This window comes from Salvelinus sp. IW2-2015, linkage group LG19, assembly GCF_002910315.2.
Source record: "Salvelinus sp. IW2-2015 linkage group LG19, ASM291031v2, whole genome shotgun sequence".
NCBI lineage: Eukaryota > Metazoa > Chordata > Actinopteri > Salmoniformes > Salmonidae > Salvelinus > Salvelinus sp. IW2-2015.
The window spans coordinates 32911199-32926624 of record NC_036859.1 but is presented as its reverse complement, the minus strand read 5'-3'; the positions used below and the strand labels follow the sequence as shown (position 1 = coordinate 32926624).

At 43.1% G+C, this 15426-nt stretch overlaps 1 protein-coding gene across 2 annotated transcripts; it reads right to left on the bottom strand.

Annotated features, from left to right (window-relative positions):
- Positions 1-5112: 5112 nt before the first annotated feature.
- LOC111979269 (angiomotin-like 2a) lies at positions 5113-15210 on the bottom strand. Of its 2 annotated transcripts, none has more exons than XM_024009692.2 (10): positions 14946-15210; positions 13471-14277; positions 12872-12986; positions 9528-9672; positions 9203-9292; positions 7941-8427; positions 7674-7727; positions 7369-7526; positions 6867-7001; positions 5113-6505 (listed from the first exon to the last, which is right to left on the bottom strand). In XM_024009692.2, exons 2-10 carry the CDS (start codon positions 14271-14273, stop codon positions 6417-6419), a joined length of 2076 nt encoding a protein of 691 aa, XP_023865460.1. In that variant the 5' UTR covers positions 14274-14277; positions 14946-15210; the 3' UTR covers positions 5113-6416. The 2 variants fall into 2 exon arrangements, with proteins under 2 accessions (XP_023865460.1, XP_023865459.1); XM_024009691.2 differs by having other exon boundaries at positions 7674-7775; positions 14946-15205.
- Positions 15211-15426: the final 216 nt, after the last annotated feature.

Below are 15426 nucleotides of genomic sequence, written 5' to 3'. Positions count from 1 at the left end.
ATGACAAAATGTGCAGAATGTCAGCCAAAATTAATCTAGCTCCTTCTTCCCCCACTGCTGGTCCACTTGGCTTCCTCTCATCACCATATTTGGTAGTGAGTGGAAACACCAACCGGATGCTTCACATTTATATATCTGGCTCATTGTTCTGTCTGTGACAGTAACATTGTGTAACAGGGTTGGTTATGTTTCCACTTGCCTCTAAAGAAATGTGTATTTAATGTTCAAGCATTCTTATTGGTTAGTTCAACTCTGATGACAATAAGGTGTGTTGTGATTGGCCCCGCTTGCAGATAGGGGGAGATCGCGAACGTCAGGTCTTCCCAGTAGGAAAATGTGATRCAAGGGGTAGGTCACGTTCTGAATACTGTTTTCTATTTTACAACGTGTACAAGTTTGCTGTACATTACTGATTTATACATATGTGGGTATATGGTACCTCTTAGGGATTGAGGGGCTTTCTGGGATGTGCTTTGGCATATGATTGCTGTAAATAAATGTGTTAGCTAGCATACACCGATGTCATGGTCACATAAGCCACTGCTAACACAGTTGTCTTCATGCTACAGATTTTGCCATCGACAGCCATCAATACTGTTAAGCCCTGCACAACTAACGTGCTGTTTCCCATTTAACAACAGGTATTTACACATGTTATATTTTGTATTGTATTTTTGTATTTTGTTCGCCCAGTAGGAAAATGTGATGCAAGGGATTTTGCCATCGACAGCCATCAATACTGTTAAGCCCTGCACAACTAACGTGCTGTTTCCCATTTAACAACAGAAATAAATGATGCTCAACTGGGACCACTGGCCCGAAGTGATTTATTTTGAGAAAACACAACGCATGGAGAGTACATTATACATCTGTTACAATTGCCTGTGTGAAAATCAACATCATGGACAAATTACCTCGACTAACCTGTACCCCCGGAGCATTGACTCGGTACCGGTAGCCCCTGTATATAGCCTCGTTAATGTTATTTTATTGTGTTACATTTTATTATTTTTTCTTTCGTTTATTTGGTAAATATCTGCTTAACTCTTTCTTGAACTGCACTGTTGGTTAAGGGCTTGTAAGGAAGCATTTCACGGTAAGGTCTACACTTGTATTCGGCACATGTGACAAATAAAGTTAGATTTGATTTTAAATGCTTCTGACTTGACTTAGAGGAAATTACGGTCGACAGTTTTCTATCTGTGGGTCGGTTGCACAACTGATGAGAGTGTGTTGAATCAGATGAAACTGGAACTCATAGAAGTATGAACAGCTCAGGGTACATGGAGGTCAACAAACTCATAGCCACAGCTATCAAGCAATACAACAGTCACACACTCATTACACTGTTGACCAGTGGAGGAAGGKGAGGACCAATTCCTAGTGAATTTCATAAAAATAGTGAAACATTAAAAAAGTTATCCTTTTTAGATAAAACTAGACTAAATATATTCACGTCACCAAATAACTGATTAAAKCACACTGTTTTGCAATGAAGGTCTACAGTAACCTCAACACTCTAGGGTAGCACCATGGTGTAGGCGGAGAACAGCTATTTTCCGTCCTCTGAGTACATTGACTTCAATACAAAACCTTCGAGGCTCATGTTTCTCACCTCCTTCCATAGACTTACACAGTAATTATGACATCTTTCGGATCAAAGGATCAGAGAATGAATCTAGTACTGAAAGCATAAGCTACATCTAGCTAGCACTGCAGTACATACAATGTGGATAGTAGTTGACAAAGAGAGAGAAAAGACAAGAGTTGAACAGTTTATTCATTTCTTAAAAAATGAAGGATAATCAGCGAGAGAGAGACATTTTGTTGTATTTTTTTTCACTTCCACTTAGCTAGGTAATGCAGCTAGCTAATTTAGTCTACTCAAACACCCAGCTCAAACAGAGAGGAATGTTATTTATGTTAGCTAGCTGGCTAGGGCTATCCAACACTGGAACTCTCCAAGTCAAGGTAAGTGTTCAGTTTTATTAATTTATTGCTACCGCGGCCCGCCGGTGTAACTGCTAAACTGCTTGCTGTACACTGTACTGCGTGATTGTGGTGGGTTTACTAACACGTTAGTTCTAGTAGCTATGTTGACTATGACATTACTTTAGATAATATGTTAGGTAATATGCTGACAACGACGTAGGCTGTGGGTAGCGGTTAGCGGTTATGGTATGRAGGTTTGGCTTGTAAAGTTTTTTATTTTTTATTATTTGGAATAMTCAAGTATTTTGTTTTTGAGTTGACTCATATAAACATCATATCCCGTTTACAATAACACAAAAAAGATTGTATTCCGTATATGAGAAACCCGGATAAGATGCCTGGGATATGCTGATCTAAGACAGGAGAGACTGTCATGTAAACATCTTATCCCGTTTACTGTTGTTTTTGTGGTCAGGCTCAGTTTAACATATCATGGATATTGTGTGATGTTTTCATCTGATTGTCAAATAAATCACTTCAAAAAGTAGGTTCCCTGCACAGTTCCATCCACCATAATAAGTCCATAATACTTTAGCCTACTATAATTAATTTACTATTGGCCACTTTCAACCTTAATTTAGACATGTTTCTGCTTATTATTTCCTACATTTGGTAGGCCATATTATAATTTCTGGCATTTGTTAGGCCATTTGTTTGCCAACTATATTTAGATACATTCAGCTTCTCTTCTGTCATAACTTGTTGCCCCAGAAGACAAACAAAAGTTGTGCTCACCAGTCTTACATCGATAGAATGAATGCATTAGTAATCTAGTTAACACTGGTAAAGTTGTCTGTTTCGTTTAGGGACCGGGGAGAAAACACAATAACTCCAAAAACAGTGGAAAGATTGGTCCTGTGCAAAATTTGTGAGAACTTATAGGCCTACAGTCAGTGTCCATATTTCATTTACTATCATATTTAACCCATATACTTAAATCAGGAATATTCTGTTTATTCTTGGATACAGGGATACTCATGAGCGGGATATCAAAAGTGCATGTAAACGGCTTATCCCGAATAAGACCTTATGAGCTACTATCCGGAATACTGTGCTCCAATATGCTGTAATATAAATAAATCCACGCTCATTAAACATGTATAATCCTCCCTAATCTTAAACAGCACCGACTGTTAAACAGCACCGACTGCCACCGGTGTTGATATACTGACATGTGTTGACATACTGATATGTCTTGATATACTGATATGTGTAGTCTTGATACTAGTATACAATCTGAACATTTGACATCCTTGCTCACTAGAGATAGTCCAAACTATAGTAAGGTCTGGCTGACACTGATAATGACACACACACACACAYAAAGGCACACAGGGCACATTGAGTCACATGAGTGAACCTGTCATTCTGCCGTACCCCAGCACATTATCTGTCATTGTCCTGTACTCAAAAATCTCATTGTGGTGTACAGACTAGCTATGACAGCTGGGTCATSTACAGTAGGGCACACCCGTAGCAAAATATTTTGTAAAAATCTGAGTTGTTATTCGACACATCCAGGTAGTATCTTCCCGTTTCACTCCATTTCAAAATGTTTTCTCCCTTCTGAACACAACCCAAGTAAAGCCAATACAGGCCAATGTGGAGCACTCTTCCCTTTCAAACCAGGGGTTGGAAGTTGGAACCGGTTCAGGGAACAGAACCTAAAACTACATTTTTTGAGGAACAGAATCAGAACCGGGAACAAAAGGGATCTATCTTGTTCTGGAACAGAACCATTCTTTTTAAAAGCATGGGAACCGGTTAATAATGTTCTTTTAAATTCTGTGATTTTTTCCCAGTCCCACAAAAAACACAACAATTCAAAGCCCTCAATCTGTCACTCAGAAAYGTATTYCAGTGTCTGCCTGCCAGCTGGAAATCGTTGCCAGTGTGTGTGCAGGCTACCTTCCCCTACCCTTCTGAAGCATAGGCTACTGTGGCCTACAGACGCTCCAAGCGTGATTCAGAAATGGAGAGATATTTTATTAGAACAGATTAACTTTTTCAACGCTAGTTACAATATGATACAATAGTTATCCCATTTCACATTGGATTTATTAACTACCAAGAGGTAAGATGTGATTTTATTTTAATTCTGGTGCCGCTGTGCGCACACACAAGCTTGTTAGCTAGCTAGCTAGCTCTGGTCCAACGTTAAGCCAACTCTCGGAAGTTGAAAGACATTCAAAGTTCCTTCATAGAAGCTGCTCCTCTGTGGGTATAATTCTGTGGGCCTAATTCAGATAATGTATGTCGAGTCAAGCCTCCTCCACCCTCTCCTCCCCACCTGCAAAATTTCAGTCGCATCTCGCGCCCTGCACTTATGTCTAATGCATGTAAACAACTAGGCCTATAGCTTGCCCGCTCTACAGCAAGCTGCTCTATTTGCACTGGTTGGTAAAGTAATTTAATGTTGGGCTTTCAGAGGTTTAAAAAGTAACAGAAAAGAGCGATATAAACGATATTACGTATTTTTTTGTTCAAACCGGTTCAGAACTTTATTTTGCTTGTTGGAACAGAACAAAAAMAAATGGTTCYGTTCCGAACAAAACAATTGGAAAATAATTTGTTACAAACCCCATTTCAAACTGAGAATAATGCACTGTAACCCAAGTCAGTTAAGAACAAATTCTTATTTACAATGACGACCTACCGACCGGGCAAAACCTCCCCTAATCTGGACAATGCTGAGCCAATTGTGCGCCGACCTATGGGACTATATAAACAGACCCGACTCAAAACTGTACTGCACATACTGTATAGGCACACACAGGGGTGGTAAAGCACTCAAAGTTACTATACATGTAGTCTATTTTGTTGTTCGTGGAAACTTCAACCAGGATAAGTTGAGAGAACATCAGAGCTGGCCACTGGGGAATGCTGAGCCTAAACAATGCATCTCTGGCATTCATGAAGTAACGAGAGCCCTCATTATCTCTCTCTTTCTTGGTTTCTCTCACTCTCTGGAAGGAATGAATGTGTCAAGAGAAGACGGGAGGTAAAGTGAGGTAAATAAAAAGTGTAAAGAAAAAAACTGCCAACAGAACAAATTTTCTAATTCATGGTCACCAAAATCTTTTTTTTTTCAAGAATAAAARATGTCAAAGTAACAGGAGCTATATATTATAATATTTTATTGTTCCATGAAATGTTTGAATTCAAATTCACAACCTTCATATTGTTAGGAGTTAACAGAAATGTCTTTGCTTGAGGTCAACGCTTTATCTGTTGGACAGCTGGACATAACCATGATTGTCTGCACATAACTTACAACACACAAAAAAATAATCTTTGGCATTCTGTTCATAGCACTAAATATCTAAAATAATTAGAGAAACGTCTGTATAAAATATATTATTCTGTTAGTTCAGAAAAAGGCTCACAGTAAACGAAAACCAAATGGTGTAGTTTGCAGCTTAATCAATGTGGTGAATCTGACCAGCGGATTCACTACATCAGAAAATACACACGAAGAATACAAAAAAACTATTGGTGAAAAGCAATAAAACAAACTCTTCACCCTCCCCAGGTTGAGAATGGTCTCGCCGACCTCATGTTTAGAAGTCGGAATAGAAAAACCAGACTATACATTGCATACTGTTTCACAACTATTTCTAAATCTGTAGAGACTAGTGGAGGCTGCTGAAGGGAGGACGGCTCATAATGTCTGGAACGGAGCAAACGGAATGGCATCAAACACATGGAAACCATGCGTTTTATGTATTTTTTCCCTATTCCACTCCAGTCATTACCATGAGACAGTCCCCAATTAAGGTGCCACCAACCTCCTGTGGTAGAGACAGCTACTGGGGCTTAGGGAATATGGCCAAGGAAAATATGAACATTAAGATTGTTTGGCATTTTTATTCAATTATGGAGATGGGAGAGTTGTTTTCCTAACTCTGAAGAATTCCATGGCACAGGAATGTGGCCAGATTGTGGGCACATTTTTGCGCGGGGAGGGCATGCCGGTCAAAAGTCCAAAGATAAATTCTACAGACAAGGTTATTTGGAAAAGCGTGAAGCTTTCAGTTCATATTTGGGAATAAGTTCCTGAACTCGTTGTACACAGAAAATATAATAAATACTTTGGCATACACTGACAGTACAGTGGGGTGTTTCCCGTTACAAAACTGAAATACTGTCCCAAGTATCTCGAAGGTTTCACAGTCTCATATACCAAGACAGCTAGCCTGCAGCCACCTGGCTAAGAGAGAAAGATCGAGGAAGAGCACTGCTCCCCTCTAAAATGTGAAAGCCCAAGTCCTTATTCCACACATACGCCTCTCATTCTTCAACATTCTTGTCTTCTGTCCATTTTTCAGAGAAACTCTGACCATTGGCGTAGTCAGTTGCTCTGCACAGCTTCCGAGAGTTCACTACCCTCGAGTGAATCTCTTGTCAAGGATCAAAATTCTTCCTCAAATGAAGATTTCCTCTGCTTCCAAGTCATCCAGGCCTCTTAATGTGTTCAAGGAGGAGGCACGATGTTGTTGTGCAGCAGTGTTGTCTTTAAAATAGAAGAGGGCAAACGTGTTAGAGGAGTGGAAACAGTGGAAAAATAAGCCACAGTTACAGTACATTATCTGAAACCAAAGAAACATGCTGACGTTTCCACATTGGGATGATCCATTCGGGTAAACGCGTGCAGTCAATCCTCGGGTCTAAGTGCGACAACATAGCACATTCCGGCAGCCCACTGATGACCTCTGACCTACAGAGCCATCGCCGATTGGCTTGTTCTATGGGAGTATTGTTGGTAAATCAATGACTGCCCTGGTACAGCATGTGATGCAGTTACAGAGAACGGTTTGGGTGTTTGGGCGACTGTGTGTGTGTGTGTGTGTGTGTGAGAGAGATAGACTACTCACCAATGCTGAGCTTAGAACCAGTTGCTGGCTCCTTGGCCTTAGCTCCATCCTCTGATCCACAGCTCTGGCTGGGGTGAGCTGGGGAGGAGCACCGGAGAAGAGAGAGAGCAGTCTGGTCGTCTGACAGACTCTTACCTACAACACAGAACATGAAAGAGATCAGCCACTGGCACGCATTTCATTGATAAACAGGTGCTCTCTTTCTAACCTCAATCCACTTCAATGCTCATTATTATTATAATTATCTTTGACAATAACTCCTTACTTAATATTTGATTGTTGCATGTATGTAGATAACAACAGTGGCCCCTGAACAGAGCCCTGAGGGACCCCTTGAGTAATATCAATCAAATGTACTTATAAAGCCTTTTTTTACATCAGCAGATGTCACAAAGTGCTATACAGAAACCCAGCCTAAAACCCCAAACAATGCAGATGTAGAAGCACAAGTAAGTTAAAAAAGGTGTTATGAGGTTCTTTAGTCTCTGACCCTCATCCTTACTTTTGTTTATGCTGGTGCACTTGGCCGTGCTGACAGGAGTGTACGTGGTGGCAGGCAGACAAGACCCATCCTTCTTGATCTGTTCCTGGTGCAAATGCTGGTGGAGGATATTGAGGACAGCATCCTTCTCCAGGATTTGGGTGTAGAGAGCACAGATCCTATTGACAAGAGAAATATTGAGTCAGATCTCTAATCATCGCCATCTGATGCAACAAAGTACATTAGACTTATTAGATGCATACAAAGTGTCATAACAGCAATAATGAATAATATAGATATTTWAAAAAAATGCGTCATCTTTATACCGGTTTTCCATCTCCTGGTTTCTGTAGTCAGATACAGGCAGGTCCTCATTGAAGCTGTTGTTGGAAGAGTGGCAGGGGGAATGGTTAATGATGGTTGTGTCTCTGGAACAGAGAAAATACATTCCTTTAGGAAATGGATGCAGGTAAAAATGTAAAGCATAAAAACGTATTTAGCCTACATGTTTTGAAAACGTTTTCTCCTGTATGTGCATACAGAACACAACCCTTGAGCGATTTATCCCTTAACGTTTAACCTCTGACCCTCACCTCTGAGCGGCGGCGCTGGCGGCCACGTCCATGGCGAACTGCCTCATGGTGCTCTCCTCCAAGTATTTCTGTTCCCAGCGCACCATGTCTGCTTCCAGGGCTAAGATACACTCCTCTTTCTCCCTCAGACGCTCGTGCAGCGGGCCCACCGGCCCGCCCACCAGTGGGCCTCCCGGCGGGTGAGACTGCCTCTGCTGCGCCCTCAGGCTCTTCAGCTCTTGCTCCAGGCGTGTCCTCAACCTCATCTCCAGGCCCTCTCGTTTCTCGCAGGTGGTCTGCAGCTGAGCCAGGGCGCTCTGCAGCCGCTCCACCTTCTCCACGTAGGCCCGCTTGAGGCGCAGCTCCTCCTCCAACTGCCGTCCTCTGTACCGCTGGGCCTCCAGGGCCTCCTCCAGCTGCTCAGCCCTCAGGCCCTGCTCCTCGGCGGAGTTGCGGAGCCGCTGGAGTTCTCGCTCTGCACGCTCAAGCTCAAACTGCTGCTCCTCGTCTGATGGGAGGAAAGAATGAGAAGAGGGGAGAAGAAGCGTAGAGGAGAAGAAAGAGGAGAAGAGAAGAAAGAGAATAGGAGAAGAGAAGAGGAGAAGAAAGAGGAGAAGAGAAGGTTAGATATGGTATAGCCAAAAAAAGCTACAAACTGTACAACATTCACACATATTTAGAAGATACATCAGTGAAAAGCTAGTATTGTGTACTGGGCTGAACACAAGACATGAAAACCAGTATTAGTCTAAGGCCACATGAAGCTATTTCGAAGGTGAAAATGAGAGCTTGAACTGTCTTAAGCCATCACACCACCATCGCTCTAACCCTGCTAATACGTCCCAGGATTCACCTATCATGGAAGATGGTCTTCATTTGCCCAAGCACTCGTGGAATGTCAAGGGGGAGGAAGAGGAAGTGATGTGGGCAGCCCCTATCCCTTTGACCCACTTAACAAGAAACATTCCTCCAACCCTATCTCTCATCTAGCCTTGGGAAAGGCCCACTGCTTAAATAGACAACGTAAATCAACAACCCTAGGAACCTGATGTTAGGTCAACTGTATTTTGTCATTAATAGACCCCTTTCCTATAACAATACATTATAATTATTTGGTGGGTGCTTATATTTGTCCTGTTTTTTGCATATCCAAACTCCCGAGACACCCTCGGAGAGGAAGCAGCTTGGCTACAGGGTGCCGTGCTATGCTCCAATCCTGTGACATGGCTGAAGGTCTAAGACTTGGAGTGGTGTGAGAGAGATGGAATGGATGACACACTTACTTTGCTCGAGCAGTTTGGTCATGATGTGCTGGTTGTGGTCGGCAGCTTCCACTTCTTTGGCGGCGTTTGTTCTCGCATTCTCCAGGTTTTCTGTAACCCAAATATTTAAAGTTTAGGAAAACTGAAAGCATTTCTAAACTGCTATACACTTACACTAAAACTGATTTGGGAAAAGGTTTCCATGCCACCAGTCCCACTCTAATATAAACCATTATAAACCCCCCAAATGGTTTTGGACCAGTTTTGGGGCATGAACGAAATACAAACAAGCCAGGCCAGTCAATGTCTAACAAACCAGAAAGATTGTGTTATTTGTAGTCCTTACCTCGGAGGTCTCTGTTGAAGTCCTGCAACCTCCTGATCTCGTCCACCAGTTTGCTCCTCAAGGTCTGCTCCAGGCTCTCCCTCTTACAGCTGCCCTGCAGCAGAGTCTCATAGGCCTTGGATACCCTCTGGACCTCCTGCTCCAACTGAATGGACAGATAGAAGGAAGAGGGAAAAAAATGACATTTTTGGTCAGCCATCTTGTTTGTTCGTTTAATCTCTTTATATGTGTAGGAGATGCGGGGGGTGGGGGTGTTGGTTCAGGCGTAGTACTGTATACATGCAGTACAGCACAGAAACATGTGGGCAACAAAGTTGAAATCGRAAGTTTACATACACCTTAGCCAAATACATTTAAAAACTCAGTTTCACAATTACTGACATTTAATCCTAATAAAAATTCCCTGTCTTACGTCAGTTAGGATCACCACTATATTTTAAGAATGTGAAATGTTTGAATAATAGTAGAGAGAATGATTTATTTAAGCTTTTATTTTTTATCATCACATTCCCAGTGGGTCAGAAGTTTACATACTCAATTAGTATTTGGTAGCATTGCCTTTAAATTGTTTAACTTGGGTCAAACGTTTCAGGTAGCCTTCCACAATAAGTTGGGTGAATTTTGGCCCATTCCTCCTGACAGAGCTGGTGTAACTGAGTCAGGTTTGTAAGCCTCCTAGCTCGCACACACTTTTTCAGTTCTGCCCATAAATGTTCTATAGTATTGAGGTCAGGGCTTTGTGATGGCCACTCCAATACCTTGACTTTGTTGTCCTTAAACCATTTTGCCACAACTTTGGAAGTATGCTTGGGGTCATTGTCCATTTGGAAGACCCATTTGCGACCAAGCWTTAACTTCCTGACTGATGTCTTGAGATGTTGCTTCAATATATCCACATAATTTTCCTTTCTCATGATGTCATCTGTTTTGTGAAGTGCACCAGTCCCTCCTGCAGCAAAGCACCCCCACAACATGATGCTGCCACCCCCGTGCCTCACGGTTGGGATGTGTTCTTCGGCGTGCAAGCCTCCCCCTTTTCCCTCCAAACATAACAATGGTCATTATGGCAAAACAGTTCGATTTCTGTTTCATCAGACCAGAGGACATTTCTCCAAAAAGTACAATCTTTGTCACTATGTGCAGTTGAAAACTGTAGTCTGGCTTTTTTTTTTAATGGGGGTTTTGGAGCAGTGGCTTCTTCCTTGCTGAGCGTCGATATAGGACTCGTTTTACTGTGGATATAGAACCCTTTGTACCCGTTTCATCCTGCAGCTTCACAGGGTTCTTTGCTGTTGCTCTGGGATTGATTTGCACTTTTCGCACCAAAGAACGTTCATCTCTAGGAGACAGAACACGTCTCCTTCCTGAGCGGTATGACGGCTGCGTGGTCCCATGGTGTTTATACTTGCGTACCATTGTTTGTACAGATGAACCTGATACCTTCAGGCGTTTGGAAATTACTCCCAAGGATGAACCCGACTTATGGAGGTCTACAAATTTTTTTCTGAGGTCTTGGCTGATTTATTTTGATTTTCCCAAGATGTCAAGCAAAGAGGCACTGAGGTTGAAGGTAGGCCTTGAAATACGTCCACAGGTTAACCTCCAATTGACTCAAATTATGTCAATTAGCCTATCAGAAGCCATGACATCATTTTCTGGAATTTTCCAAGCTGTTTAAAGGCACAGTCAACTTAGTGTATGTAAACTTCTGACCCGCTGGAATTGTGATACAGTGAATTATAAGTGAAATAATCTGTCTGTAAACAATTGTTGGAAAAATTACTTGGGTCATGCACAAAGTAGATGTCCTAACCGACTTGCCAAAACTATAGTTTGTTTACAAGAAATTTGTGGAGTGGTTGAAAATGTTGTTTCAATGACTCTAACCTAAGTGTATGTAAACTTCTGACTTCAACTGTATATACATATGGGCATATATACATAAATATCCCTGGGAGCACATTCCGTACATGTGGGCACATAGTATGTAGGCTGTGTGTATACACAGTACACACACTATACGAGTATAATCCAGAGGAATTTGAGCAAACACCACTCCCTGTGTGTGGCTGATTTATATCTGCATTCCTGGGAAATAACAATCACGCTTGCCTTCCAGGTGTGGCTAGTTCACTCACACAGAGAGAGAGAGATGGAGGTCTGGGCGGGTTGCCAGTGTGGGAAAGGTGTGCATGCCTGTGCCTGTGGAAACAGGCAAAGAAGTGGAGAAGTAGAGACGCCCACCATTACAGCAGCCACTCGGGCATGTCTACTCAGGCCTGCGGCCCGACAGTCCGGGGAAACTTTCCAACCCCGCTAATTATCATTCTTTAAGGCTGAGGGAGCATGAGTGGCGGGGTGACGTAACTCCAAAGGAGACCAGCAGAAGTTTATGAATTCACCATAGAGATAGAAAGATGGATATAACCCGTTCTAGCATGRACATTGCCATCGAGGGCTTCCACCATTTTAAAGATGAGTCCTCAATCTAGCTCTATGGCATTTACCAAGATAAATGGGTGAAGTCTTATCAGTTAGTGTTGTTGCCACCATCTTGATTCATAATAGTAGACAATAACATACTGACATGGGGTTGTCAAGAGGAGTAAATAGTTCTGTCAGAGACAAAAACAAAAGGGGTTGAAAGAGGATGACAGTAAAAGAGGATGATTGATGAAAAGTGAAAATGCAGTGGGATCAAAGTACAATAGAGTCCTTTCAGTTGAGACACACAGACCTGCCACCTGCCACGGCTAGCAGAATGTCTCTGTCTCGGCACTCTGAGCATGTCAGCTGTGCCAGGGGTCACAAACCCATCGACTGCTGTCTGACATTCCCTGGATAGGACCGAAAATCTATGGCCTCTGGAACTAAAGGGCACACAAGCACATACGCACGACCCCCATCTGCAGAACAATGCAGGGAGTGTGGATACAGTAACAGCTTCTGGGCTCTATGGGGTCTCTATGTACAGCCAATGGTAGCAGCTGTTGTAATGATCTCCCATATACAGATAGGAGTGTGTGTCTGGGGTCGCTGCACAGTGCTACTTGGCTTGTGTTTCCTCCATTCCCTTCATTAAGTGGCACATGTTGTGGACTTCAGTACTTTGCTATTCAGTATGGGCATGCCAACTTGAGAAGTTACGTGTTTTGTGTAACTCAAAGTTCATCATGCATTGATGACTGAGGAAAATGTGAAAAAAAGTCTGATATGCACCTGTCCTGTATCTCGTGAATAGGTCCTCCAAAACTAACATCAGCCCTTCACGCATATAACAGCACAAACCATTCCAATGTCATGTCGCCATCTTCGAGATGGACTAAATGGAGAATGGTTCTCACCTTGTGGATGCGGCAGGCCTTCTCTCGGTGGCCCTCCAGCTCCTGTCTCAGCCTCTCGTTCTCCAGCATCAGCAGGTCCATCTGCCTTGGCTCAAATCTGCCTGGGCCCGCATATCTGTGAGGGACGTGTGTTGTTGAGTTCACTAGATAGCCAAAGATTTACAACTACAATGGTCTTTCGATGAGTGTGACTAACATAGCCCCTTAGCTCATAGAACCGTGGTTAAGTGAGCAACCTACATTTGTTAGGCATCCTAGGTATTACAAGCATCCTATATTAGAATGAAGACATCAACTCCACCCTAGGTAGGTTGGCTTCCAAAGTGTTCTCAGAAAGGCAATTGGAATTCCAACCTGCGCATGTAATGATTCACAATGCATGCTAGGAGGTTTGGAATGCAAGGCACCGATGACACATAGCCAATGACATACGGCTTGAAGTCCATTATGCGYACGGCTTTGCCCACAGAAATTAACACACTATGAAATGTGTGATGGCTGATTCAGGGCAATGACAATCAAACAGTGGGTACACCTTTGCATGATCTTTCTGTATGTCCAACACACACACACACACAATTGCTGAAATGCCTTACTACCTGTGCTGCTGGATCTGGAGTGACTGGGGCATGTCCCTGTACACACACTGGGGCTCTTGAGCGTGGATGGGCATATAACCTTGGGACATGATGGTAACCGATGAGTATTCTGGGTGTGTGATGTGTTGGTCCTGGAGGCCTTGTGGGGGGGTGTAGTAACCCAGCTCTGGGTAGCTCTGTGAGGAGCTCTTCACCACCTCCGACTTCGCCATGGCACAATTTCTCTCCAGAGACAGCTGCAGGAGACGCTCGCTGAGCGACCGCACGTGCCCTCGCTTTAACTCAATCAGCTTCTCCTCCGCTGCACGGTAGTCCGCATCACGCAGGAGGGTCCCCTCGCGGAGCTGCTTGTGGGGGGCCGGGGCGGGTGCCCAATGCTGAGCCAGGTATTGGGAGTGGGCCTTGGCCTGCTCGTAGGTGGGCAGCTCCTCGCCGTGGAGCTGGTAGAGCTGGTAGCTGCTCTCCGAGTGCTGGTAGTCTCCATGGTGTTCCTGGCCCTGGGGATCCTGACGGGTGGACAGCTGGAGGAATGAGGAGTCCTCCTGGGTGAGGCTCTCCAGGGAAGAGCGGGGGCTTCCACTGAGGCCCTCTTCTGCTCCGCTCCCAGGCCCTCCACTGCCTCCGCGCAGTGCCTGCTGCTGGATGGCCAGGAGGGTGCGAGCATCTGTGGGGTTGCCATAGCGTAGTTGTTCCTGGATGAGGCGGTGCAGGACCGTGCCAGACGGCTCTTCTGTAGACGCCATGTTGGTTCCGTTGTTCGAAGCTGGTGATAAGGGGTAGACGAGGTGTTTATGGGTGACCATGAACCTGGAATATGAAAAACAATGAGAATCAATAAGAATACAGGTAATAAGAACTTGCAAGTAGGCCTACACCTAAAACTGGATACTTGATCATATACAACATTAACACGAGGCCAGTTATCATTTGCATGATAACGCAAATGTTGTGTGGTCCTCCAAAACATTACTGTAGAATAATGGACAGACTGCAAAAAAACATTATTTTTTTTAAGCCCATGACTTCCTGTAGGCCTTGAGGAATGTAAGTAAAAATCAACAATATATTCACTACTTTTGTGTGATGTCATTCCATGCATTGCCTTGTGTCAATTAATACCGTATGCGCTTCACTATTTCAATTTTAAAAACAATTATTATTACATTAGTTAAATCCACAACATTATGGATACAATGTTTGTTGTTCGTGAAAAGATTCATATAAGTAACTTTGCGACAAAGGTAAAAGTTGCATTTGAAATTTCATTCTAACAGAGGAGCCAAGCACATAGCTCTAGAAACAGTTTTAGGACTATGAACCAACAAGTACTCATGGTGTAGCGTACACAGAAATTATGAACTATAATATAGTGTTTACGCACAATAGCTGAGTATTAGGCTACAATTCAAGGCTAAAATGTTAAAGTAGCCGAAAGTGCACATTTCCCATACACACACACACGTAACAATTCTTACCAGTTCACACTCGCATTCCAGGGAAACGTTTTTAAAAACGTAAAAATAAAAAATTAATTAAGCCAAAGTAATCCACAATGTTTCGTTTAAATCGTTCTCATCCTTCCACAAGGAGTTTTGTGGTCTACTCTTTTCGGAACTTGCTCAACACTGACATGGTTGTCGAGCACAGAGAGAGATAATAAGTAACTGAGCAGAGACTGAAGTCGGAATGCCTGGAATGTAGAGCGCGCGAGGTCCCTCGAGGATCAAAAGCGTAAACCACACGGTTCCAATGGGGGAGGTGGAGGACGAACTGAATAACTGCAGTTCTACTCACAACCATGAGGATGGCGTGTTATGGAGTTGGAATAACAATGCTTATGCATTTGTTCCTGATCCTAAACAAAACTCGGGGATTCATTATAGAGAAATAAGCAGGCAGGAGTTACATAGGCCTAAACATGTTATAAAGATGAAAACAAGCTGACAATATCTAAGA

Excerpts from the sequence above, each read along its gene's own strand:
- LOC111979269 (XM_024009691.2), bottom strand. The coding sequence starts at position 14,273 with ATGGTCACCCATAAACACCTCGTCTACCCCTTATCACCAGCTTCGAAC. Across the intron at positions 12,987-13,470 it reads CTCCAGATCCAGCAGCACAG|ATATGCGGGCCCAGGCAGAT; the intron begins GTAGTAAGGCAT and ends CGTCCCTCACAG. Across the intron at positions 7,002-7,368 it reads GTGCACCAGCATAAACAAAA|GTAAGAGTCTGTCAGACGAC; the intron begins GTAAGGATGAGG and ends TCTGTGTTGTAG.